The 27,124-nt window shown below is 44.8% G+C and overlaps 1 protein-coding gene across 1 annotated transcript; it reads right to left on the bottom strand.

Annotated features, from left to right (window-relative positions):
* Positions 1–557: 557 nt before the first annotated feature.
* Positions 558–9,107, bottom strand: LOC118394760 (desmoglein-2-like). The gene is made up of 14 exons (XM_035788287.1): positions 8,922–9,107; positions 7,879–8,004; positions 6,971–7,126; positions 6,729–6,870; positions 6,323–6,486; positions 6,045–6,179; positions 5,646–5,831; positions 4,918–5,231; positions 4,634–4,776; positions 4,230–4,451; positions 3,780–4,013; positions 3,297–3,424; positions 2,781–3,128; positions 558–2,645 (listed from the first exon to the last, which is right to left on the bottom strand). The coding sequence occupies exons 1-14, from the start codon at positions 8,967–8,969 to the stop codon at positions 1,440–1,442; spliced, it is 3,552 nt and encodes a 1,183-aa protein (XP_035644180.1). The 5' UTR covers positions 8,970–9,107; the 3' UTR covers positions 558–1,439.
* Positions 9,108–27,124: the final 18,017 nt, after the last annotated feature.

Below are 27,124 nucleotides of genomic sequence, written 5' to 3'. Positions count from 1 at the left end.
TGCATTACTCCTTTGTTGCCCATTGCTTACAGCAACAGTTGAGATTGCCCCCCCTTCTCATTATATTGTTCTGTATTGTGAGTCCAGCACTATATCATGCACTTCGGGTCCATGAACAGTAGCAAGTCAGAACTGGTTTCAAACATCCTTAATCGAATCAAATAGAACTATAGACCTAACATTCTCCTGGTAATTCACCTGTGATAATATTGTTCCTGTCAGACTTCCGTAGGAAACAACTCTGAAAGATCAAAAGATAGTCCCATTGCATTCCTGGAGGGGGCGGGTGGGAGGTGAGTCAATATTTCACTGAAGACTGGTAAAGACTTGTAGAGTCCCCTTTTGTTTTTGTGGATGAGCAGTGACAACGTCTGAGATTACATAAGGTATGTAAACATGTTGAGGTGTGATATAGGAGTGACACTATAAAATGGGACTTTCCACTCTCTCCCCAGAAGAACCACTTACGGTACCAGGGTAGAAAGGATCTCTTTCCAGTCACACGACTATAACATATGGGTCAATATTAAACCTTTACACATGACTAACAGAGCGTGTATGTTGTCACTCAAGTTTTATTGTTACTCTCAAAACATTTGATCAAACTTTTTGATACAAAATGAGACACACAGCAGGAAAATCCCTTATATTGCCACAAAGCATTATATGTGAAATAACTGGCAAAAAAATATCAGTAGCATTAAAAGCAACATCCGTGTCATACTTTAATGCACATCAGTGCATAATAAGCCAACCTCAAGGTAAATATCCTACGTAAATCTCTATTTTTATATTGCATGAACGCAAAAAAATATATGCAACTATTTAAAATCCATTTTCTGTAAATGATATTAACTTGGCATCAATAACACACTTTTTTTTTATCATGGGATAAGTTAATGCATATGAGGCCAAACAGCAAAAACAAGGCACTATTTGGCTTAAAATGTAAACTATTTACAATAGAAAAATAGGATCTGTTTGAGGGGTCCCACACTTCTATGTCACAATATTTTTGTATGTACTGTTTGTACAACTGTAACATTGGAAACATTGGCCTACTCAACTATGAATTAGATCAAGTATTGACCATCCCAGAAAGAAAAGCTAAATCAAAGATACAGAAAGATTTTGTTACCTGAACAATTAATACATCATCCACCACAGCCACAGATTTATCAATTCATCATATCAAGGATGAAATACCCGCTGGTAATCGCAATAAAGCCCATCGCTCCAGTAAAAACTAAAATCATTATAAAACAGTAGTGTTAACAGTCGGTAGACGTATTCATGAATCATTTCAGACCAGCAGAGAGCACCAATCTCTCTGTCTCTCCCTTGACTGTTGTTTCATTGACTAAAAAGAAAGCATATCTTTTAAACCCACAGTGACTTGGCTGTACTGTATGTTTTCAAGCAAATGTGAGGTTGTTTTTCTACGCTATAGTACTGGTCTCAGTGTATTTCTCAGTGACAGAGGATTTCTTCTCTTGCACAACAGCGGTGTGGCTCCTGCTACGTGGTGCAGCCGTGGGCATGGGTGTGGTGGTGACTGCGACAGCAGCAGCAGAGGCCTGATTTGACCCCATCGAGCCACACAGGGAGCTGGAGGTCAAGGTGGAAGCACCCCTCTGACCTATCACCTCTACACTATGACCACCTGAGGAAAAGGTGGAGGATGACTCCTGGCCTCTCTGCAGGGTGACCTGGGGTGCCCATAAGCCTGCACTGCCCCCTACTGCCGAGGCTGGCGCAGACCCGCTCTCAACAACCAGCACTTTCCTAGAACCATGTGAGAAGCCTCCTCCTGGCGAGAGATGGCCTCCTCCAATCATGGTCTGCCCTGCCCCCTGTAGAATCTGGCCTCCCTGCGTAATGGTTTGGCTCGTCTCTGTAATAACGTGACCTCCCCCAGTAATAGTCTGGCCGGCTCCCTGTAAGAACTGGTCTCCGCCCATAACGACATGACCACGGCCTCCCCCACCACCACCCACCCCCATCTGCTTCTCTACTAGCAGCATACCCTGAGAACCATGGAGCCCTCCTGTCTGCGCCATCCCCTGACCGGTCCCTACCCCCACATGGCCTACCGCCTGCTGGGCATGGACATAACCACCTCCTCCTCTCTGCTCCACCAGCAACAACTGGGGCTGAGGCTCCACCATGTACATGGTGGGGGCAGCGGCATAGTACATGGTGGGCTGCTGGATGAGGACGGTCTGCCTGGGGATCACCACGTTCTCCTGGATATGAGACCTGGGGATGGTGACTGATCCCTGGTCCCGAGTAATCAGGCTCTCCTGTAGGGGGACGGAGGTGGTGGAGGTGGTGACGGAGGTGTTCAGGGTATTGACATTGAGAGCAGTATTTCTGCTGACCTCTGTGTGAATGGATGTGGTAGGTCTAGGATGAGTGGGTGACACAGACACATTGACAGTCTCCGCCTCCATAGCTATCGACCCCTGGCAGATCTGGGCCAGGGTCTTGAACTTGTGCCCCAGGTCGTTGAGGAAGTCCAAGTCATCATCAGCCCCCAGTAGACTGCAGCAGCCCACAGACCCTACCGGTGACCCCTGACCTTCATAGTCGTAAATCAGCAGGGCATCTCTCTGTTGGTCGATCTGCGCAGTGTGATTGGCTTTCTGCAAAGGTCATTTGATAGGGAAAGATTTATTAAGACAATGACTGAATTGAATCAAAATGGCTACAATAACACTGCCCCTCAACTCCTATGTCAAAGGAGTAGTCCAAGAAGTTGGATGATGTAAGATACTCACTGCAGAGTAGTACTCCTCTAGGACTTCCTCAGAGAGTGCCATCCCGTCGTACGCACCAGCAGGTAATCTGGAGAACATTGAGTGTTCATGATGTTCTGTCATGATTCCTCCGCCCATGCCATAGTCCACCTCTAATCTGCCACTGGGCTGGTGGAAGCCATGGTACTGTTGGTGCGCTCCTGTGAACATTGAGGATGAGGTGAAGCCGTCCCCTGACACGCCTCCTGCTGCTCCTCCTATCTCCCCTACTCTTTCTATGAATCCCGCATTTCCCCCGTACTTCCCTACATTCACAGTTTTGATGGGGCCATGCTCCACCTCCAGAGGAATGTTCAGGAGAGGAACTTCCTGTGAGGGGGAATGCGTGGGTCAATCAGAGGAGGGAATTTCAGAGCAATACACATTTCAACTTGAGCCATAATGGAACATAACATGTATTTCCAAAGATCATTCTTATTCACTAACTCTAGAATATTTTCATGTCATCCATTGGCAGTGCCATTATGTATAAAATACCTTGTCTTCTCCTTGTCCTTCAGTGTGATATGCAATCAGGTGTTCTTTAGTGTCAAACGGGATGGGCTTAAAGTCTCCAATGGCCGCTGCTCCTCCACATAGACAGAACAGCAGCAGGAGAGGAACCACTGTGAACCCACATTCCACATTTCAACTCAAGGACACAAGACAAAAGCACAAGACATGTTGCTAGGTGAAAGGCCTGGATGTCTTCCCACTGGGCACAGATTCAACGTCTATTCTACGTTGGTTCCATGGTACACAATGTTGATTCAACCAGTGCGTGCCCTGTGGGTTGGCTTAAAGGCCTGTTGTGGACATGACTCATCAATGACTTGTCTTGACCATCTTACTAATCACTCAAAGCATGCTGAAACAGGTGTAGTTTTACGAGCATGATGAAGCAGTCTCCTTCCTAGATTCTTATCAGGTAAGCAGTCTGAGGAAGCCAATGAGCATGAAGATAACAGGGGGCCTACTCACGCAGCAACAACAGGAGGCCCAGGAGGAGCAGCAGGATGGCAGGCGCTCCTAACGTGATGTCAGTGCCCGTCCGCCGCTCGATGCAGACCTTATTGACCTGATCACAGGTACACACAACCACGTTCAGAACCTGGATGTCAGCACAGGCCTTCCCCTGCTGGTCACTGATCTCCACAGCAACCTTGTAGTGACCTGGCCACATATGGGCATGGTCTCGTAAAATGGCAGCGGTGGCTAAAAGAAACATGAAAGAGGAAATAAAAATGAATTATACAAATTGTCTAATTAAATCTATCAATCAAATCCATTAAAACATACATTTAAATTCAGTTTAAGACTGCACTTTTAAAAACAGGCTCAACAAAATAACTCCAAAACAGTCCCTTAGTGAGAGGCTTGTCTATCTGCTTCCTACATGCCAAACCTAAATGTCCTCGACTAGGCTGTTACCATTGAGGTGCTCCACCATCCACTTCTGTTTGCTGTCGTCCTGAATTACTCTGAACTTGAAGGGAGCTCCGTTGGGGAAGGCATCCCCATCCACAGCCGTGACGTACACAGCGGTATCCCCCAGACACATGGTCGTAGTCGTAGCTGTCAGCGTGGGACAGTGGTCGTTAAAGTCTTCCACCTGGATGGCTATTGTCCCTGTGGCCGTTTTGGATGGCAGATCTGGACACCAAAAGAAAATACAGAATTAGATACAGACCTGACTTGTTCTCTTTTAGCTTCTTGTGGAGCAAAGATCCTAGAGTGCATCTCCAACTACAACTGTTCTGGGTAGATTTCTTGACTTAATTCCATATCTTACAGAATTGCATTAGGACCAATTGATTATTACTATGGGTACTTGCCCGTTGTGATGGCTATTATCTTGGCGTAGTATGTTCCATTGACCAGGTATTTGGACTCCCGATCAGGGAGTTTGTTCAGCTTGATCTCCGCTGTCTTTTCATCTATGATCAGCCAGTGGTCTTCATCATATATTTTGGCATACCTGAGAAGATGATCATGACAACGGCACGCGATCGGGATGAACTTAAGTATTCTTTAGTACTGTATGATGGAGATTAACACAACATCACACCACATAATCTTCCACCCCAATAAAACAATATGAAAACATCTGGGACCTCACCTGACATTGGTAGCGATCTGTAATGTGTCGCTGTCGATGGCTGTGTAGGTAGTGATAACCTTGTTAATGGTGACCAAGCTGGAGTCCTCAGAGATGGTCACCACTTTAACCGTTGGCTTGAATTTGGGGCCCTCTTTCTGGTTGATCACGTTGATCTTGATGGGGTAAGTCTTACCACCGCCCGTGATAGCTTCTCCCATAACCCCTCCTCCTCCTATGGATCCACTCGTAGAGGAGGAGCCAAAGTAGTACTCTGCTTTGTTGGAAACACGTATGGCAAGGTTGAGCACTTTCAGCTCCTCATAGTCCAGTGCCTTTAGATTCAAACAAATGGGAACAAACAGTAGAATCAGTCAAGTGATACAAACAAATGTTGGAAGAAGGTGAGAACACTAGTAGTTATACAACCCGCTGGGCACAGACGTCATCTAGTTTTGATATATAGTACATTTGGTTGAGCTGTCAACTAACGTGAAATCAACAATAAATGTCTCCATGCCATTGGATTTAGGTTAAAAGTTATATATATTTTTTTTAGATGGAAATCAAATCAGTTTTCCATGTTGATTCAACATCATGACATTGTATTTTTTGTTGTTGAAATGAAGTGGAAACAATATTGATTCAACTAGTTTTTGCCCAGTGGGGACACTGAGGCTGGAATTCAATCTAAAAGAGAATGTTAACTGTCCTTCGGTTCAATTCTAGCCTCAGAGTCAATCTCTTACCTTGGTTATCCATATAATGCCTTCGTTGGTCTTAGCGTCTGTGGTGATGTTGAAGTAGCCGGCCTCATTGCCTGTGATGATGGTGAACACAGACAGCCAGTTCTCAGTGTACATCAGATCCAGATCAATGGCTTTGATCCTCAGTACTTCCACACCGACCGTGTTCTCCTCCACACTGCCATCGTACTGCAAACACATACACACATCATAAAGGTCATACAGCCCAGGAACATATTGCAGTGAATTCGGGGAGTCCAGCAACTGTCAACCCAACACCTTAGCCAAGGGATCTGAACCTATTGACGTTAGGTGTTAGGTTAAGGTTGCTACAATATAATAAATATAATTCCCTATTATGCTGAATAGAAAATAGAAATGTAGTGGAGGTTTTGTCCTCACAGATTCTTTCTCCAGGGTGGGGATGTTGTCATTGATGTCCAGGATTTTAATCACAACTTCTGCTGTTCCCGTGTTTCCTCCGAATGCTCCGTTCATGTCTGAACCTTTTACAGTCAGGGTGTAGGTGTCTTGAGTCTAGACAACCAGGAAATACAACGGAGCTTACAGTCACTTACAGTTACTCAAATATTGACAAAATGGCCAATGAAAGTGTCATATAGATGCTCACATAGATGCACCGTGTATAGTATAATAGTAGACCAAGGCATCTCTCTCACCTCTCTGTCCAGTGTAGTCCTGCGAACCAGTATCTCTCCAGTCTGGTAGTTGATGGCGAACATCTTATCTGAAGCACTCTTCTCCACTATGCTGTAGTAAATCTGAGAGTGTAGAGTGTTCACTTCATCCGCATCTGTGGCAGTCACTTTCATGACAACGGTCTCTGGAATTGACCAAGGGGAAGGTTTACTTGTGCAGCACAGCAGTACTATACTGTGGTATTAATACTATTAATTTTACTACTACTATTACTACTACTACTATTGTATCACTACTGTCACTATACTGATTACACTGGTACCAGCAATACTAGTACAACAGCTGCTACAACTTCAACCATTACCACTACTCTGACTACCAACTCTGATAGAAACATATACAATAGTTGGAAACTACTGTACATGCCTGCAGCACTGGACTCATTGACGGATCCAGATTGGCCAAAAACGAACACTGGTGGGCAGTCATTCTGGTCCGCAACTAAAATATTGAGTTCAATGTCCTTCTCTGCACGGCTTCCATTGTTGTACCTCGCTACTCCAAGTAACTAAAAGAGACCATGATAGAACAACATATTTTGTATTCATTTCTTACATTTTGAGCACAAGCATTCCACACCTTGGATTAGATTTTAGTGGGTAGCTTACATGGTAGGAAGCGATCTCCTCTCTGTCCAGAATGCCGTTGATTCTGACAAGGCCTTTATCTGGGTTGACGGTGAATAAGTTCGCTGGGTTTTGGTCTGCACCGATCCCGGTCAGTGAGTACGTTACTCTTGAATTGTACTGCTCATCAGAACGAATCTGGCACAGACACACATTCCAATCAGAACAAGATAGTAAAACACCATTGTTATTGTAATAGTATTCATATAGCAGCCTCATTTGTCCAAAGAAAAATGCAGTAACATGAGGCCCCTCTCGAACACTTCACACGTCTATATTTATACAGCTGGATTATGGTCACCAAGAATGACCCTAAATGCAGATACAATGTGTTATAAGCATCGGGGGAATAGCTAGGTTGGTACACTACAATGCTATAATGTTATTTTATTGCCAAAATGTATTTAGTTTTTTTCAATATAGCTTTCATGTCAAGGTATAGGTATGAAACTATAGATCAATGAATTGTATGTCTGAGTTCTATAAAAGCAGGCATACAACAATATTTGTTGAGAGACTTCATATTTTGTTTTTAGCCTCAACCATTCCTCAGCTAGAATGACTGACTGTATGTGCCCACACATTGGGCTTGTATCTCTGAGCAGCTTGTTCACAACACATACATCTTTATTTTTATTACTTGTTAAACGAAACCTAATTCTCTGAGCAACTGTATTAGTATAAACATAATAAACAATATATATATTTTTAGCATACAATGTAGCTCAGTATTTGTATTATTCATTTTACAGTATCTTTTTGCTCGTCTTTATCAAGGGTGCCGATCATTAGACCTGACTTTATGTCATGCTCCAGACAAAGGCATGGTCTTATGGGAGTCGGAAACATCTGAACCACTCCACGAGTTTGACTAAGAGACGAGCTCATACCTTTGCGATGTACGCCCAGTTCCTGTAATCTACATTCTCCTTCAACGTTTTAGGAGGAATGATCCATTCTCTCTTCTGTCTTCTCAGGTTCAGCCCGCCGCTTTCTACTGCCACCACACATATAAACTACAGAGAAAAACACAACAAATAACGTTGACTCCTCATTTAACATTACGGTAATAACACTGTAATACCAATGCATCTCTTCTAAATCACGCAACACTGTACAAGTTGTACAAAAACGTATATTTTCTAGCACAGTAGTTATAGCTTAATGTAACTAAGTGTGCTGTGCACAGATCCATGTCATGATTGTTTCCTCGGTGTCTGTTCCACTTTGTACAGATTAATGTGTGTGGTTTCTTGACAGGCCAAATCATAATTGCATGTTTTGGCCTGTTCATAATGAAAACCATATGACATGCATACTTACAATTATATAGCTTTAGGCAATTAGGCCAATTAGTTTTCGTTCACTATCACAAGGCCTACAAAAGGAAGCTGGATCTAATTCAGTTTATGAAAGAAGAAAACATATTACGTATGCTGAGGACCAATGAAAATATCTCACTAATTAATTTCACAACGTTTAAAGGAGAACGTTGTAATAGTGATATCACTGTCGATAGTGGGTGTCGGTATCATTTTTTGTTTAAAAAAAATCTGAGCTAAAACTGACATTGACCAGATGTGGTCTGACATTCTGTAGGCTATGACTCCCTGGAGAACCACTACGCAGCTAAACACTTTTTCTTCTCATGTTGTCGGTAGTCGTTGTCACTTGCACGCAAACAATGACAGAGAAATTGCAATTAAATGACGGGATATAGAGTAAGCACTCTCTTCTTGTCGGTTTAAGGGATGGCTACAATGCTAAAAAAAGAAAACGGTAAATTAATTCGAGATATAAACTGTATTGTCGAGATTGACGCTTAAATCTACTTGAGCAGTGCCACACCCCAAAAAGAGAGAATTGTTATAAATGTTAGGGTATATCATTATCAACACCTGTTACGATATGAAACGTATTATTCTTTACTCACCGTTAGTATGAACGGCAACAATATAACAACAGTTTCTACACGGGCCATTGCAATTCAGTAAAACGTTCACCTCTTGAAGAACAATGCTTTAAATCCGCGGTTAGTATTTCCTATTCTACATTGGACTTTGGCCTCTTCGAAGGTGTAGGCACAACTTTTCTGAGATTATACCAACTGCAATAGGCGGCGCCTCGACGAGTTTCACCACAGCACATATGCTGATTACAAGAAACGCCAATCGAGGCGAAACTAGGGAGGGAACATTTGTGCATTTGTGCACAGTCCCGACTGGGAAAGCTATTATTATTGTGTTGAAAATGAAATATAAACTATTACAATCTCATGTACAACACACATCACAATATATTGGCCAACATTGTTTTTATTTCTTTAGTAGTCCAAAACTGCAGCTAATGCATCCACAATCATTAATATTCTATAAAATGTTAGGACACCATCTTGTGCCATTCAGGTGTAAAACCTCATTCAGGGATGTGAGATTCCCAAATCTCTGTTTCTGCTAGGAAGGACTACACTCAGAACTTGAAAGACACTCCTGATGTTTACATTTTCAACAGCCTTTAGCCTGGTAATAAATTGATTAACCAAGTTAAATATTATTGCAGTGTGCCTGTCTGTGTGAGTGTCTGTGAGAGAGAGACAGACAGACAGACAGGGACAGATTAAGAAAGTGTACTGATAAAAGAAAACAATTCCACTTTTGCATATGTTGCCAAATTACAAGGAACTACTTAATGGTCTTTGGGGAGTAGGGCGGGTGATTTCATCTTTCATCTGGACTGATACAACCATGGTTTTATTATGGGTGCAGTCTGTCTTCATACAGTAAAAGTCCATCAGGTCCCTTTATGAAAAAAATGCATTCAGAGTGCAGTATAACTGCAGTACACTGTAGTATAACTGTAGTTAGAGGGCAGTATAACTACAATTCAACTATCAAACACTCCAGTTGTTCTGTAATTACTGCATCCAAAATAATACAGTCAACTGCAGTTACTGCACTTTTACTGCCATTTCAAAACTGCAAACTTTTTTTTAAGGGGTGGATTGCACAGTGTGGATTGGGGGTGGATTGCACAGTGAGACACGGTGTCACGCCCTGACCTTAGTTATCTTTGTTTTCTTTATTATTTTGGTTAGGTCAGGGTGTGACGAGGGTGGTATGTGTGTTTTGCTTCTCTAGGGTTTTTTGCATATCTATGGGGTTTTGATTTGTCTAGGTAAATGCAGGTCGATGGTGGCCTGAATTGGTTCCCAATCAGAGGCAGCTGTTTAGCTTTGTCTCTGATTGGGGATCCTATTTAGGTTGCCATTTTCCATTTTGGTTTTGTGGGATATTGTCTATGTGTAGTTGCCTGTCAGCACTCGTGTCTTATAGCGTCACAGTTGTTTGGTCTCCTCGTTATGACGACCGTGACACACGGATGCTAGGGATGTTGCAATCACAACCAAGTGAGAATCTAAGGGAAGGGTGAGGGAGGCAGGATGACAAGATAGAAGAGCAGGACTTCTACAGAAATTGTTATTCAATGGTTTTCCTTAATGTGCACCCTGGCCGCCCTAGGCTAGACCAAAAAAATCTAGAAAAGTCCCAGTAAGCAAAATTATGTCGACAAGAGGTCTAAAATACGTATTTTCCAGACGTTGAATTTTGGTTTATTTTATGTTCTGAATGAAAGGTGAAAATACTTATTTTGTGACATTGGAAAGATGTCTTTTAAGGATGTTGAAATCAGGTTCATTTTCGGTTCTGAATGAAAGTTTAAAAGATGTCCTTTATAGATGTCTATTTTTTTACCAAATCAAGGTCGGTCCAGACCGGACCAAACAGATGTCTAAATTGCTACAGGGAGACAGGATAGACAGCTGATCGTCCTCGCAGTGGCAGACCACGTGTAACAACACCTGCACAGGATCAGTACATCCGAACATCACACCTGCGGGACAGGTATAGGATGGCAACAACAACTGCCCGAGTTACACCAGGAACGCACAATCCCTCCATCAGTGCTCAGACTGTCCACAATAGGCTGAGAGAGGCTGAACTGAGGGCTTGTAGGCCTGTTGTAGTAAGGCAGGTCCTCACCAGACATCACCGGCAACAACGTCGCTTAAGGGCACAAACCCACCGTCGCTGGACTAGACAGGACTGGCAAAAAGTGCTCTTCACTGACAAATCACTGTTTTGTCTCACCAGGGGTGACGTTCGGATTCACGTTTATCGTCGAAGGAATGAGCGTTACACCGAGGCCTGTACTCTGGAGTGGGATCGATTTGGAGGTGGAGGGTCTGTCATGGTCTGGGACGGTGTGTCACAGCATCATCGGACTGAGCTTGTTGTCATTGCAGGCAATCATAACGCTGTGCATTACAGGGAAGACATCCTCCTCCCTAATGTGGTACCCTTCCCTGCCATACTGCTCGTTATGTGCGTGATTTCCTGCAAGACATGATTGTCAGTGTTCTGCCATGGCCAGCGAAGAGCCTGGATCTCAATCCCATTGAGCACGTCTGGGACCTGTTGGATCGGAGGGTGAGGGCTAGGGCCATTCCCCCCAGAAATATCAGAGAACTTGCAGGTGCCTTGGTAGAAGAGTTGGGTAACATCTCACAGCAAGAACTGGCAAATCTGGTGCAGTCAATGAGGAGGAGATGCACTGCAGTACTTAATGCAGCTGGTGGCCACACCAGATACTGACTGTTACTTTTGATCCCCCCCCCCCCCTAGTTCAGGGACACATTATTCCATTTCTGTTAGTCACATGTCTGTGGAACTTGTTCGGTTTATGTCTCAATTGTTGAATCTTGTTATGTTCATACAAATATTTACACATGTTAAGTTTGCTGAAAATAAACACCATAGACAGTGAGAGGACGTAACTTTTTGGGCTGAGTTTATATCCAGTATTTCTGAAAACTACAAACTCTCTTGAATACAAATCTGTTTTATTAACACAGCTATCTTTAACAGAACCAAAGTAAGACATGTTTAACATTGTCTACATCTCCAAATTAAAAAGAGAAAAACATGAATTAAAAGATTCAAAGACAGTCAACTGGGTTGTTTTCAAAAAGATTGTTAAAGTATTTATATCTTTTGAAACAACACTTATTCATATTATTTGCAATAAAATATCACATAGAACAGATTATTTAGACAACAATAGTGTTGAATTATTGGTACCACTTGAATGAACACATTTCAGAGTCAATATTATTTATTTATTTTTTACTTCCGTTTACATTTAAAAGTTGATTAACAGGTTGGATACAGTGTAAAAGATCACAAGCAAATAACTATAATAATTATATTAAAGGCCATATGTAATTATACAATCATTACACTATGATGATTATATAATTAAGCAATAAGGCACGAGGAGGTGTGGTATATGGCCAATATACCATGGCGAAGGGCTGTTCTTTGGCACAACACAAGTTACGCAACCCTGAGGTGCCTTATTGCTATTATAAACTGGTTACCAGCATAATTAGAACAGTAAAAATAAATGTTTTGTCATACCTGTGGTATATCAAACCGTATACAACAGGTATGACAAAACATTTCCTTCAGCCAATCAGCATTCAGGGCTTGAACCACCCAGTTATAGTACTATATATACAAATGATAATAATTATATTTATATTCTTATATAAAATTATGTACTGTAACTTCTAAACATTACTGTAGGCTAGATATACATTACAGTAGGCTAGTTATTGATTAAGTTGTTATTGTGTGTGTGTGTGTGTGTGTGTGTGTGTGTGTGTGTGTGTGTGTGTGTGTGTGTGTGTGTGTGTGTGTGTGTGTGTGTGTGTGTGTGTGTGTGTGTGTGTGTGTGCGTGCGTGCGTGCTTGCTTGCGTGTTGGTGTGTGCTGTGCGAAACTGAGGACGGCTCACCTCTCACAGTGCTGGGCGACTTTAACCTCCCCACGTCTACCTTTGACTCATTCCTCTCTGCCTCCTTCTTTCCACTCCTCTCCTCTTTTGACCTCACCCTCTCACCTTCCCCCCCTACTCACAAGGCAGGCAATACGCTCAACCTCATCTTTACTAGATGCTGTTCTTCCACTAACCTCATTGCAACTCCCCTCCAAGTCTCCGACCACTACCTTGTATCCTTTTCCCTCTCGCTCTCATCTAACACCTCCCACACTGCCCCTACTCGGATGGTATCGCGCCGTCCCAACCTTCGCTCTCTCTCCCCGCTACTCTCTCCTCTTCCATCCTATCATCTCTTCCCTCTGCTCAAACCTTCTCCAACCTATCTCCTGATTCTGCCTCCTCAACCCTCCTCTCCTCCCTTTCTGCATCCTTTGACTCTCTATGTCCCCTATCCTCCAGGCCGGCTCCCTCCCGGTCCTCCCCTCCCGCCCCGTGGCTCGACGACTCATTGCGAGCTCACAGAACAGGGCTCCGGGCAGCCGAGCGGAAATGGAGGAAAACTCGCCTCCCCTGCGGACCTGGCATCCTTTCACTCCCTCCTCTCTACATTTTCCTCCTCTGTCTCTGCTGCTAAAGCCATTTTCTACCACTCTAAATTCCAAGCATCTGCCTCTAACCCTAGGAAGCTCTTTGCCACCTTCTCCTCCCTCCTGAATCCTCCTCCCCCTCCCCCCTCCTCCCTCTCTGCAGATGACTTCGTCAACCACTTTGAAAAGAAGGTCGACGACATCCGATCCTCGTTTGCTAAGTCAAACGGCACCGCTGGTTCTGCTCACACTGCCCTACCCTGTGCTCTGACCTCTTTCTCCCCTCTCTCTCCAGATGAAATCTCGCGTCTTGTGACGGCCGGCCGCCCAACAACCTGCCCGCTTGACCCTATCCCCTCCTCTCTTCTCCAGACCATTTCCGGAGACCTTCTCCCTTACCTCACCTCGCTCATCAACTCATCCCTGACCGCTGGCTACGTCCCTTCCGTCTTCAAGAGAGCGAGAGTTGCACCCCTTCTGAAAAAACCTACACTCGATCCTTCCGATGTCAACAACTACAGACCAGTATCCCTTCTTTCTTTTCTCTCCAAAACTCTTGAACGTGCCGTCCTTGGCCAGCTCTCCCGCTATCTCTCTCTGAATGACCTTCTCGATCCAAATCAGTCAGGTTTCAAGACTAGTCATTCAACTGAGACTGCTCTTCTCTGTATCACGGAGGCGCTCCGCACCGCTAAAGCTAACTCTCTCTCCTCTGCTCTCATCCTTCTAGACCTATCGGCTGCCTTCGATACTGTGAACCATCAGATCCTCCTCTCCACCCTCTCCGAGTTGGGCATCTCCGGCGCGGCCCACGCTTGTATTGCGTCCTACCTGACAGGTCGCTCCTACCAGGTGGCGTGGCGAGAATCTGTCTCCTCACCACGCGCTCTCACCACTGGTGTCCCCCAGGGCTCTGTTCTAGGCCCTCTCCTATTCTCGCTATACACCAAGTCACTTGGCTCTGTCATAACCTCACATGGTCTCTCCTATCATTGCTATGCAGACGACACACAATTAATCTTCTCCTTTCCCCCTTCTGATGACCAGGTGGCGAATCGCATCTCTGCATGTCTGGCAGACATATCAGTGTGGATGACGGATCACCACCTCAAGCTGAACCTCGGCAAGACGGAGCTGCTCTTCCTCCCGGGGAAGGACTGCCCGTTCCATGATCTCGCCATCACGGTTGACAACTCCATTGTGTCCTCCTCCCAGAGCGCTAAGAACCTTGGCGTGATCCTGGACAACACCCTGTCGTTCTCAACTAACATCAAGGCGGTGGCCCGTTCCTGTGTGCCAGGTTCATGCTCTACAACATCCGTTGAAGCAGAGTTCGACCCTGCCTCACACAGGAAGGGCACTGGCGCAGGTCCTAATCCAGGCACTTTTTTTCCGGAGAAGTTGCCGTCTTCATTTCGGACACAGCGGGAAGCTCGGGGGTAAATGTGACGTGCAGTGGGATGTGCACCTGAATACTTTAACCATCTTCACAAGGTGCAGATGCGTTGCTAAATGACTTAAATGTAAATGTAAATGTGATGAGTTCTGGGCAACAATCACTTTTGTTTTCTCTAGCATAGACTCTTCATCTTTAAGCAGACTTTGCTGTGTGATAAAATCTTTGTTCACCCCCATCACTTTCCTGACTGCCAAGGAATGCAGTCATATGTTGGAACAATCACTTACCTCACAGTTTCTCCGCGATTGCTTTTCATTTCAAAGATTTATAGATTATAGTTTAACAGAGATAAAGGACTTCATATAATCCACTGCCTTTGCTTGAATCATTGGGAGGGTGCAGTCAAATGCAGGATCATTTCATGTGAATTAGGACAGGGTGACTGACCTGTCTCTCACTTCTAATGTTTTAACAATAGGGTAGGCTAACATGAAGTACTCAATGGACATTTATGGGCATTTTGCCAACTATCGTTGGCAGCGACATCCGATGGGTTCTTCTGGGCCACCGCACATATGCCACTTGTTGAGAGAAACTGTAATTGTTTTTGGGAATAATTCTGTGAGGTTGTTGGAGGTGCGTCTTGGTCAGTTTCGCTTGGAAAATGTCACCCTTGTCAATCTGCTGCCATGGGCAGCCACCTAATCATGTCTAATGTGCAGGCCGGCCCTGTCCCTGCCCCTGATAGTTATGTGCTAGTCTGTGGACCAGCACAGACAGAACAAAGAGCCAGATATTTTTCCGGATGTGTAAATGTGAAGCATTCAGTCGTCGTTTCCAAATGGTGATGAGAGGAAGCCCAGTGGCCGGCAGTGGGAGTCTGGGAGAAAATGGAGCGAGATGGATTTTGGCCGACCTTTTGCACATCAATGAAACATTTGATCTCCATAGATTTTTATGTTTTCAAAACTATAATCTGAAACAAACAGAAAGGACTGTATTTTGTAGACTTTACTCCTTGCCAAAGTTTATTTTTATTTTTTAATTGCATTGTTTAGAAGGAGTGCAAGGGCAAATTGAGTTATTGCACATGCACTTCACAGAGTAGGCGTTCCCTTTTGGGAAAACTTTCCCTTTAGGCAATTTCAATGTTCAATATGTGCTGGATTTATGGTGGAGTTGCTCATTGGTTGTTTTCCATGATACCATGTGGAGCCTTGAAAATATAATTAGAATTTATAAAGTAAAAAACAAACATGTAGTTGTTAGCTGGGCAAGATGTTTTGAAGCTTAAAATCAAAATCAAAACTACATTTTCTATGACCAAAAAGCGCTTTTGGACATCAGAACAGCTATCAATTACCTTCATTACGTCAATTAGCAGGAGTCTAAAGACATATTGATTATCACGTACCAGGTCCAAATCCCCAACACTAAAGTAGGAGACAGTGCCATAGAGGCCGGCGTGCGGGATACCTGACGAGACTAAGTCGGAGAGAGTGGATAAGTCGCCTCTACCCTCCGTTCTATTGGCAGAGGTGCAATCACTGGAAAATAAACTGTATGAGCTCTGTTCGAGCTATACTATCAATGTGATCTGAAACTGTAATATCATATGTTTCTCCGAGTCGTGGCTGAATAAGGACATGGACAATATAAATCTAGCTGTTTTTCTATACATCAGCAGGACAGAATGGCTGCGTCGGGTAAGCTAATAGGTAGGGATGTCTTTATTAACAACAAATCTGGTTTACCTCATTTCTACCAGCATGTCACATGTGCAAAAAATAACTCCACACACAGAGACACATACAAAGCTCTTCCTTGCCCTCCATTTGGCAAATCTAACCATAAATATATCTTCCTGATCCCTGCTTACAAGTAAAAACTCGAACAGGAAGTACCAGTGACACACTCAATACGGAAGTGGTCCAATGAAGTGGATGCTACAGGACTGTTTTTCTAGCATAGACTGGAAGATGTCCGGGATTTATCCAACGGCATTGAGGAGTTTACCACTAATAAGTACATCGACGACGTTGTCACCACAGTGACCGTACGTACATATCCCAACCAGAAACCATGGATTACAGGGAGCATCCACACTGAGCTAAAGGCTAAAGCTGTCGCTTTTAATAAGCGGGACACTAATCTGGACCCTTGCCAGTCCCTCTGACGAACCATGAAACAGGGAAAGTGTCAATATAGGACCAAGATGGAATACTACTACACCGGCTCTGACGCTTGTCAGATGTGGCAGGGCTTGCAAACTATCAAGGATTACAAAGGGAAACCCAGCCGCTAGCTGTCCAGCCGATCAGAATCGCTAAATACCTTCTATGCGCACTTCGAGGTGATGTGAGCTGATGTGAGCAAGACCTTTATACAGGTTAACGTTCACAGGTCCGCATGGTCAGATGGACTACCAGGACGTGTACTCAGAGCATGAACTGACTGGCTGGAAAGTATCTTCACTGACATTTTCAAACTCTCCCTGACTCAATCTGTAATACCTGTACATGTTTTAAGCAGACCAACATAGTCCCTGCACCCAAGAACATTAAGGTAACCTGTCTAAATGACTAAGCCCCATAGCACTCACATCTGTAGCCATGAAATGCTTTGAAAGGCTGGTCATGGCTCACATGAACACCATCATCCCATTCACCCTGGACCCACTACAATTCACATACCGCCCCAACAGATCCACAGATAATGCAATCCCTATTACACTCCACACTGCCCTTTCCCACCTGGACAAAAGGAACACCTACGCGAGAATGCTGTTCATTGACTACAGCTCAGCGTTCAACACAGTTGTGCTTTTCAAGATCATCACTAAACTAAGGACACTGGGACACCTCCCTCTTCATCTGGATCCTAGACTTCCTGATGGGCCAGGTGGTGAGGGTAGACAACAACATATCACCCACGCTGACCCTCAACACGGGGGCCCCTCAGGGGTGTGTGCTTAGTCCCATCCAGTACTCCCTGTTCACCCATGACTGCGTAGCTGCCCACAACTCCAACACCATCAGTAAGTTTGCAGACGACCCAACAGTGGTAGGCCCGGCAGTGGTAGGCCTGGCAGATGACACAACCACACTGTCCTGACAGTGTGGGCCGAATCTAGTTAGCATATTACAAAGATCCCCATCAAAATCTGTCTGTTTAAGATAGATATCGGTATAACACAGCTTGTGTTAAAATACACAGAAGACAGACACAAACTACTGGGCACAAACTTCTTGAATCACTGTTGTTTTAAGGTACTGTCATTTGTCAGTGTATTGTGTTGCGGAATATATGTGGAAAATACATTGGATTTGCAAAAAGTCATCAAAGTAAACTGTTGTTTTTAGGTTGAAATTTAAACCACAGGATGATGTCATCATGGTAACCAATTTTCAAGATAGACAAATCTTGTATACATTTTTTTGAATTTGTAACTTTGAAACAACGTCAGATCTTCAACTATCAGAAAAAAATGCTCTGTGTAACTGACAGTTAGACTTACAGGTTATGTCGTTGTCTTTTGTTTGAATTGTTTATGTGTCCGCTGTGCGGGGGGAATGATAATACAAGCGGAACTACGTAGCTAATACTGTTGTAACGGGGATCCTTATTGTAGCAACACACTTTTGGGGGGGAAGGCAATCCTGCGCTGCGTTAGCTAAGTTTTCATGTCATCGTGTGTAGTTCATAAAGGTTGAAGAGTGTATGTTAGGATGAAGTGTGAATTCATGCCAGGAATAATAAGTGTGAAGTTTGATTTCCTCCCTTCTGTAATAAGCAGCCAATGAGGTATTTTTTCCTTTATTCATGTGTTTAATCTGAACCCGTTATAACACCAGTTAAACTGTTATGTATGTAAGCACTTCAGAGTTATACCAAGCTAATAAGTCACTCGTAAGATAAGGTTGTAAGAGTGTGCTTAACTGTATTTTTCATTGACTTTATAGTTCTCACGGAAGGTGATAATTCTGACTAAAACTACAAAATAAAGCCGCCAGTTAAAATCAAGGAACGGTTGTGCTCGTGGTTACTGAAGGGAGCTACACTCTGTAGTACTTCCTACTTGAGAGTTGATCTATCTACAGCTAGCAATTGGTCTCCCATCAAGGGTTTTAACCAAGCCCAGTCATGCTTAGCTTTGATATTTGTTACTGACTACTACCAATGTGCTATCATGAAAATGATTAATAACTAAATAGATTCACTGTTGCTACCAAAGTCATTCCAAAGGGTAGGTTTAACAGAGCAAATTAAATCTAACCATACTTTATAATTAATATATAATCAATGATGCTATTTAGTTTATAGCATTTGCAAAGTCATCAACAGCTATTGTTTCAATTTAACCGAGGGTTCAACCAAAAATATAATATATATATATATATAGGCGTACTGTACGTTTGCAAGCTTTAGTTGCTTTCAAATGTAATCTTACAGTGAATAATTGATATGTTGGATTCATGTCTCCATCTCAACCAAAAATCTAAGTAAAAGAATAGGAATAAATCAAATAAAAGTTTATTTAAAGTTTGATTGAATTCCATTTAGTCGTATTCTTTAACTTTGAAAAGAATATGACTAAAATCTAAGTTAAAGAATAGGACGACATCAAATTTTTGACCTTTTGCAATCCAGGCTGTATCACAACCAGACGGGATTGGAAGTCCCATAGGGTGGTGCACAATTGGCCCAGCGTCGTCCGGGTTTGGCCGGTGTAGGCCGTCATTGTAAATAACAATTTGTTCTTAACTGACTTGCCTAGTTAAATAAAAGTTCAATTAAAAAAAAAAAAAAAAAAAATACACTTAAAATAAATAGAATAGGAAGCAGGATAAGATTTTCAGTGTGTGTGTGTGTGTGTGTGTGTGTATGTGTGTGATACCACCTGAGGGCAGGACACAGGGTGTCCAGTGATGTGGCTCTCTCTCTAACCTGAGTAGAACCCTGGACGCCTCACCACACCGTGTTTGGCAGGGAACAGGTTTCAGCGGCATTCCTCTCTGAAGAGAGAAGGGCAGATAACACCGCTATGGAAACCCCATAAATGAGACATAACGACTGCAGTCAGCCAATCAGATAAGGCACTCCAGAAATGTGTGTTATATTTGGTGATGTGTCTAAGGATATGAATATGTGTTTGTGACAACTATCTAGTGATATTGTGCATTCATAACCTGGTTCTTGGTCAAAAGTAAAGTATGATTGATTGTACACCAATAAAGACTGAGATGACTTGTAGGTAGGCCTCAGACCAGTCCTTTGACTGAAAAATTACAATGTTCCTTCTGACTTTTTGTCATCTGAAATCTAAAATCAGAAGGGCCATTGATGGTGCAGTAGTTTGTTATCTCTTTGTAGTAAAGATAGTGTCTAGATTTCTTAAAGCCTATAATGCAACTTCTCACCCATACAATGATTCTTCTTCACACACAACGTTGGTGCCCCTCCCTCTCACTCACTGGCTTCAGGGGAAGGGAAGAGGGTGTGTTGGTGAGGCTAATGTTTGGGTAAGGGGGGCTGAGGTATACGCAGAGCCACACCCTCGTCTGTCACTGACCTTTCTACTGAAGAAAGTTCCATTGAGCAACCTCCTTTATAGATTTTCCCTTGTACTGGAACAGTACTGACTAAGGTATTGTTTTGTGTTTTGAACTAAGAGCGTTAACTGACAGTTGAGGGGCCTCTTTTTTTTCTCCCTTTTTTTCCTTCTAGGTCTCAATAGTTTGATAAGATTTACAGGTAAAGGGGGTTGAAATGATGTGGTTTGTTGAAAGAACAAAAACAATCATCAATCCTTGCCTGGTTATCCTGGTTAGGGGAAATAAAACTAGGACTCGTTGTCATGCATAGGTGTAATACCGTGCTTTTACACCTGCATTGTTTGCTGTTTGGGGTTTTAGGCTGGGTTTCTGTACAGCACTTTGAGATATCAGCTGATGTACGAAGGGCTATATAAATAAATTTGATTTGATTTGATTAATAGGTGGCAGGGAAGTCAGGCGCAGGAGAGTCAAATGGAGTGTAAATATGGAGTCTTTTAATAAAGTTCCAAGAGTATGCTCCATAACAATAAATGTACAAACAAACAAAACATGGGTACGAAGACCCTACGCGCACCTATACAAACAATCACACTACACTGACAACAAATCAATCTCTGACAAAGACATGAGGGGAAACAGAGGGTTAAATACACAACAGGTAATGAATGGGATTGAAAACAGGTGTGTGGGAAGACAAGACAAAACCAATGGAAAATGAAAAAAGGATCAATGATGGCTAGAAGACCGGTGACGTCGAACGCCGAGCATCGCCCGAACAAGGAGAGGCAACGACTTCGGCAGAAGTCATGACAGTACCCCCCCCCCTGACGCGCGGCTCCAGCTGCGCGTCGACACCGGCCTCGGGGACGACCCGGAGGGCGAGGTGCAGGGCGATCCGGATGGAGACGGTGGAATTCTGATAACATGGAAGGATCTAACACGTCCTCCACCGGAACCCAGCATCTCTCCTCCAGCCCATACCCCTCCCACGAGGTACTGAAGGCCTCTCGCCCGACGTCTCGAATCCAAAATGGATCGAACAGAGTACGACGGAACCCCCTCGATGTCTAGAGGAGGCGGAGGAACATCACGCACTTCAGCCTCCTGGAGCGGGCCAGCCACCATCGGCCTGAGGAGAGACACATGGAACGAGGGATTAATACGGTAATGAGTGGGTAGTTGTAACCTATAACATACCTCGTTCACTCTCCTCAGGACTTTAAACGGCCCCACAAACCGCGGACCCAGCTTCCGGCAGAGCAGACGAAGGGGCAGGTTTCGGGTCGAGAGCCAGACCCTGTCCCCTGGTGCGAACACTGGGGCCTCACTGCGGCGACGGTCTGCTCCAATTTTCTGACGCCTTATGGCACGCTGAAGGTGGACGTGGGCTGCCTCCCAGGTTTCCTCAGCGTGCCGAAACCAATTGTCCACCGCAGGGGCCTCGGTCTGGCTCTGATGCCAAGGAGCCAGAACCGTCTGATACCCTAATACACATTGAAAGGGAGTAAGGTTAGTGGAGGAGTGACGTAGCGAGTTCTGAGCCATCTCTGCCCAGGGCACGAACTTCGCCCACTCCGCCGGCCAATCCTGGCAATAAGACCGCAGAAACCTACCCACATCCTGGTTAACTCTCTCCACCTGCCCATTACTCTCGTGGTGAAAACCTGAGGTAAGACTAACCGAGATCCCCAGACGCTCCATGAACGCCTTCCAGACCCTTGATGTGAACTGGGGACCCCGATCAGACACTATATCCTCAGGCACCCCATAGTGCCGGAAAACGTGTGTAAACAGGGCCTCTGCAGTTTGTAAGGCCATAGGGAGACCGGGCAAAGGGAGGAGACGACAGGACTTTGAAAACCGATCCACAACGACCAGGATCGTGGTGTAACCCTGTGAAGGTGGAAGATCAGTCAAAAAATCCACCGACAGGTGCGACCATGGCCGTTGAGGAACTGGTAGAGGTTGTAGCTTACCTCTGGGCAGGTGTCTAGGAGCCTTGCACTGGGCGCACACCGAACAGGAAGAAACATAAATCCTCACATCCTTAGCTAAAGTGGGCCACCAGTACCTTCCTTCAAGACAGCGCATCGTCCGACCTATCCCAGGATGACCAGAGGAGGGTGACGTGTGAGCCCAATATATCAATCGGTCGCGGACAGCAGACGGAACGTACAGACGACCAGCTGGACACTCAGGGGGAGAAGGCTCTGCACGTGACGCCCGCTCAATGTCCGCGTCCAGCTCCCACACTACCGGCGCCACCAGACACGAAGCTGGGAGTATGGGAGTGGGATCCATGGACCTCTCCTCTGTGTCATACAGCCGAGACAATGCGTCTGCCTTAACGTTCTGGGTGCCTGGTCTGTAAGAAAGAGTAAACACAAAACGAGTGAAAAACATGGCCCACCTTGCCTGGCGAGGATTCAATCTCTTCGCCTGCCGGATGTACTCCAGATTGCGGTGGTCAGTCCAGATGAGAAAAGGGTGTTTAGCCCCCTCAAGCCAATGCCTCCACACCTTCAAGGCTTCTACGACAGCTAACAGCTCTCGGTTCCCCACATCATAGTTTCGCTCCGCTGGGCTGAGCTTCTTCGAAAAGAAAGCACAGGGGCGAAGCTTCAGTGGCGTACCCGAACGCTGAGAGAGCACTGCTCCTATCCCAGCTTCAGATGCGTCCACCTCCACTATGAATGGCAAAGAGGGATCCGGATGAGCCAGCACAGGCACCGAGGTAAACAGAGTCTTCAGGTGCTCAAAAGCCCTGTTCGCCTCAGCCGACCACTGCAAGCGCACCGAGCCCCCCTTTAGCAGTGAGGTAATGGGAGCTGCCACCTGACCAAAACCCGGATAAACCTCCGGTAGTAATTGGAAAACCCCCAAAAACGCTGCAACTCCTTTACCGTGGTTGGAGTCGGCCAATTACGAACGGCTGTAATGTGGTCGCTCTCCATCTCCACTCCTGAAGTGGAAATCCGATGCCCTAGGAAGGAGATGGATTGTTGGAAAAACAAGCATTTCCCAGCCTTGACATATAGATCATGCTCCAACAGGCGACCAAGCACGCTGCGCACCAGGGACACATGCTCGGCGCGTGTAGCAGAGTATATCAGAATATTATCGATATACACCACTACACCCTGCCCATGCAGGTCCCTGAAGATCTCATCTACAAATGATTGGAAAACTGATGGAGCATTCATCAACCCATATGGCATGACCAGGTACTCATAATGACCTGAGGTAGTGCTAAAATGCCGTCTTCCACTCAATAACCGTGTTGATCAGAGGTAGCGGGTAGCTATATCTCACTGTGATTTTATTAAGACCTCGATAATCAATGCACGGGCGTAAACCGCCATCCTTTTTCTTTACAAAAAAATAAACTCGAGGAGACGGGTGAAATGGATGGCTGAATGAACCCCTGATGCAGGGATTCAGAGACATGTCTCCATAGCCTCCGTCTCCGCTTGCGACAGGGGATACACGTGACTCTTGGGATATGCAGCGTCTACCAGGAGATCTATCGCACAATCCCCCCGTCGATGGGGTGGTAATTGAGTCGCCTTCTTTTTACAGAAGGCGAGAGCCAAATCGGCATATTCGGGGGGAATGCGCACGGTGGAGACCTGGTCTGGACTTTCCACCGTAGTAGCACCAACGGAAACCCCTAAACACCTACCTGAGCATTCTCGCGACCACCCCGTGAGAGCCCTCTGTGACCAAGAAACAGTGGGGTTATGACAAACTAACCAGGGTAGGCCTAGCACCACAGAATACACAGGAGAATCAATAAGGAAAAGACTAATCTTCTCCTTGTGACCCTCCTGCGTTATCATACACAAAGGTGCGGTAACCTCCCTGATAAACCCTGACCCTAATGGTCGACTATCTAAGGCATGAATAGGGATAGGCATATCCACAGGAACAATAGCGATCCCTAAACTATGAGCTAGACTTTTATTAATGAAATTCCCAGCCGCACCTGAATCAACTAGTGCCTTATACTGGGAATGCAGTGAAAAAATCAGGAAAAGAGACAGAGACAAACATTAGTGCAGCAGAGAGCTCTGGATGAGAATGGTGCCTACTCACATGGGGTGACGCCAGAATGCCCTGCCTGCCCTCTCTATTCCCAGAAGAACCAACCCGGCACCGACCAGCAGTGTGCCCTCTGCGACCATGAATGGTGCTCGAGCGGGAACCCCCTCCGGTCTCCCTGCGCACCATCCCTCCCAATTCCATAGGTTCGGGAGAGAGGGTGCGGGAGGATGGAACAACCAGACCCCGATCTAGACGTCCACGAGTAGCCAGCATGTTGTCCAGCTTGATGGACATGTCCACCAGCTGGTCGAAGGTGAGGGTGGTGTCTCTACAGGCCAGCTCCCGACGGACGTCCTCGCGTAGACTACAACGGTAATGGTCGATCAGGGCCCTGTCGCTCCATCCAGCGCCGGCAGCCAAGGTCCTAAATTCCTAAGCAAAATCCTGTGCACTCCTCGTCTCCTGCCTCAGATGAGGAGCTCACCCGCTGCTTTGCCTTCAGGTGGGTGATCGAATACTATCCAGAATTGGCAGGTGAACTCCTCAAAATGGTCCAACGCCGCATCCTCCCTTCTACACACAGCGCTGGCCCATTCCAGGGCTTTCCCGGTGAGGCATGAGACGAGGGCGTAACTCTTCTCACGGTCAGATGGTACTGGGGAGGCCGTGGCTAGATATAAGTTTAGCTTGAGGAGGAAACCCTGGCAGCCGGCAGTATCTCCGTTGTATCCCGTGGGTAGGGATAAATGGATCCTCGATTCCGGAGAGGAAAAAACGTTCACGGGAGATTCCGGTTGTGGTGGTGGTGGCGCTGGAGAAACTCCCTGTCTCTCCCAGCGATCCATTTTCTGGACAATGTGCTCCATGACGGAGCTGATACAGTCAAGCTCCCTCGCTTGTTCCTGAACGCGTTCCTCCAGGTCCATGGGTATAGTGTCTTCTCCTGCTGACTTCATATATATTGGTCAGAGATTCTGTCATGCATAGGTGTAATAGGTGGCAGGGAAGTCAGGCGCAGGAGAGTCAAATGGAGTGTAAATATGGAGTCTTTTAATAAAGTTCCACGAGTATGCTCCATAACAACAAACAAAACAACAAACAAACAAACAAACAAACAAACAAACAAACAAACAAACAAACAAACAAACAAACAAACAAACAAACATGGGTACGAAGACCCTACGCGCACCTATACAAACAATCACACTACACTGACAACAAATCAATCTCTGACAAAGACATGAGGGGAAACAGAGGGTTAAATACACAACAGGTAATGAATGGGATTGAAAACAGGTGTGTGGGAAGACAAGACAAAACCAATGGAAAATGAAAAAAGGATCAATGATGGCTAGAAGACCGGTGACGTCGAACGCCGAGCACCGCCCGAACAAGGAGAGGCAACGACTTCGGCAGAAGTCGTGACACTCGTAAATCAGAGAGAATATGAAATCCAATCTGTCATTTGTATATGCCCATACATTTAACTGATTTAAATTACGGGATATTTTCTTCTGTTGGATCATGTGTGTAAAACTGACAGCGCACATGTGAAGGCGAGGGTTAGAAACGGTAACATCAGAGCATCTCATCAAACTCTTCCAGAAAGTCTCCAGAACTGTCCAGCATGAGGATAACTTTACCTTAACTTTCTCACACTATGTTTTTAATGCACAGGTTTTAATGCAATATATGGTCAGGGATGGATTTCTACTTAAAACAACACTCTTACATGAAATTGCTATCACAGGTAAGGTACTTTTGTTTGGAGTTTTGGCTGGGCCTTGGTTGACAATAACAGACATTACTACCTCAAATGAACTTCCCAGTGAAATGATTCTAACACTAACAGACCTGTGCAGAGGGTATCCTGGGGTTGTGTTCACACCTGCAGTTGTCTACTAGCCTGTAGTAGACACACCTATTCACACTAAGCTCTAAATGACTAAGTATTTATCAGTTAATGGATGACTCACGTGGAAGAAAGATTATGCCTCAACACAGGCACGACGACAGAAACTCAGGATGAGGTGGTTTGTTTCCTGTCTATATTATTATCAACGTCTGCACACGGTGAATAATCCTTTATGCTTTGCACCACAACTTTGTTGGTCCAGACCCTACAGTACTGTTTGTGCTGTTGTCTGTGACCAATGATGTTTTTACCATGTTTTGTGCGGCTGCCATTTTGTGTTGCTAACATGTTGTTGTCATGTGTTGCTGCCATGCTGTGCTGTCTTTGGTCTCTCTTTATGTAGTGTTGTGGTGTCTGTCTTGTCATGATGTGTTTTGTCCTTCATTATTTATTTTTAATCCCAGCCCCTATTCCCGCAGGAGGCCTTTTGGTAGGCCGTCATTGTAAATAAAATGTGTTCTTAACTGACATGCCTAGTTAAATAAAGGTTAAATAAAATAAATAAATAGAATAAACAGTATAAAAGTTGTTCACTTGGAGACTGACATAGGAGAAAGAGGAGAGAGAGACAGAGGAGAGGGACATCGTTGTAGGGGCATTTGTAGTGTGTTTTTGTGTGTCTGCCTGTGAGCGTGTGTATCTGCTTTGCATTATGGTGTTACATTCCTTCTCAAGGCCTGTCAAAATGTCCACAACCATGACCCAGACCCACGCGTGAAGGATTTTTCTTAAATGTAATAATAGCAGCAATTAGGATTAACATAATGTCTCTCTCTCTCTCTCTCTCTCTCTC

Source organism: Oncorhynchus keta, chromosome 15, assembly GCF_023373465.1.
Source record: "Oncorhynchus keta strain PuntledgeMale-10-30-2019 chromosome 15, Oket_V2, whole genome shotgun sequence".
Taxonomy (NCBI): Eukaryota; Metazoa; Chordata; class Actinopteri; order Salmoniformes; family Salmonidae; genus Oncorhynchus; species Oncorhynchus keta.
Note: the sequence above shows the minus strand (reverse complement) of the source record. Positions and strands in the feature narration are given on the sequence as shown.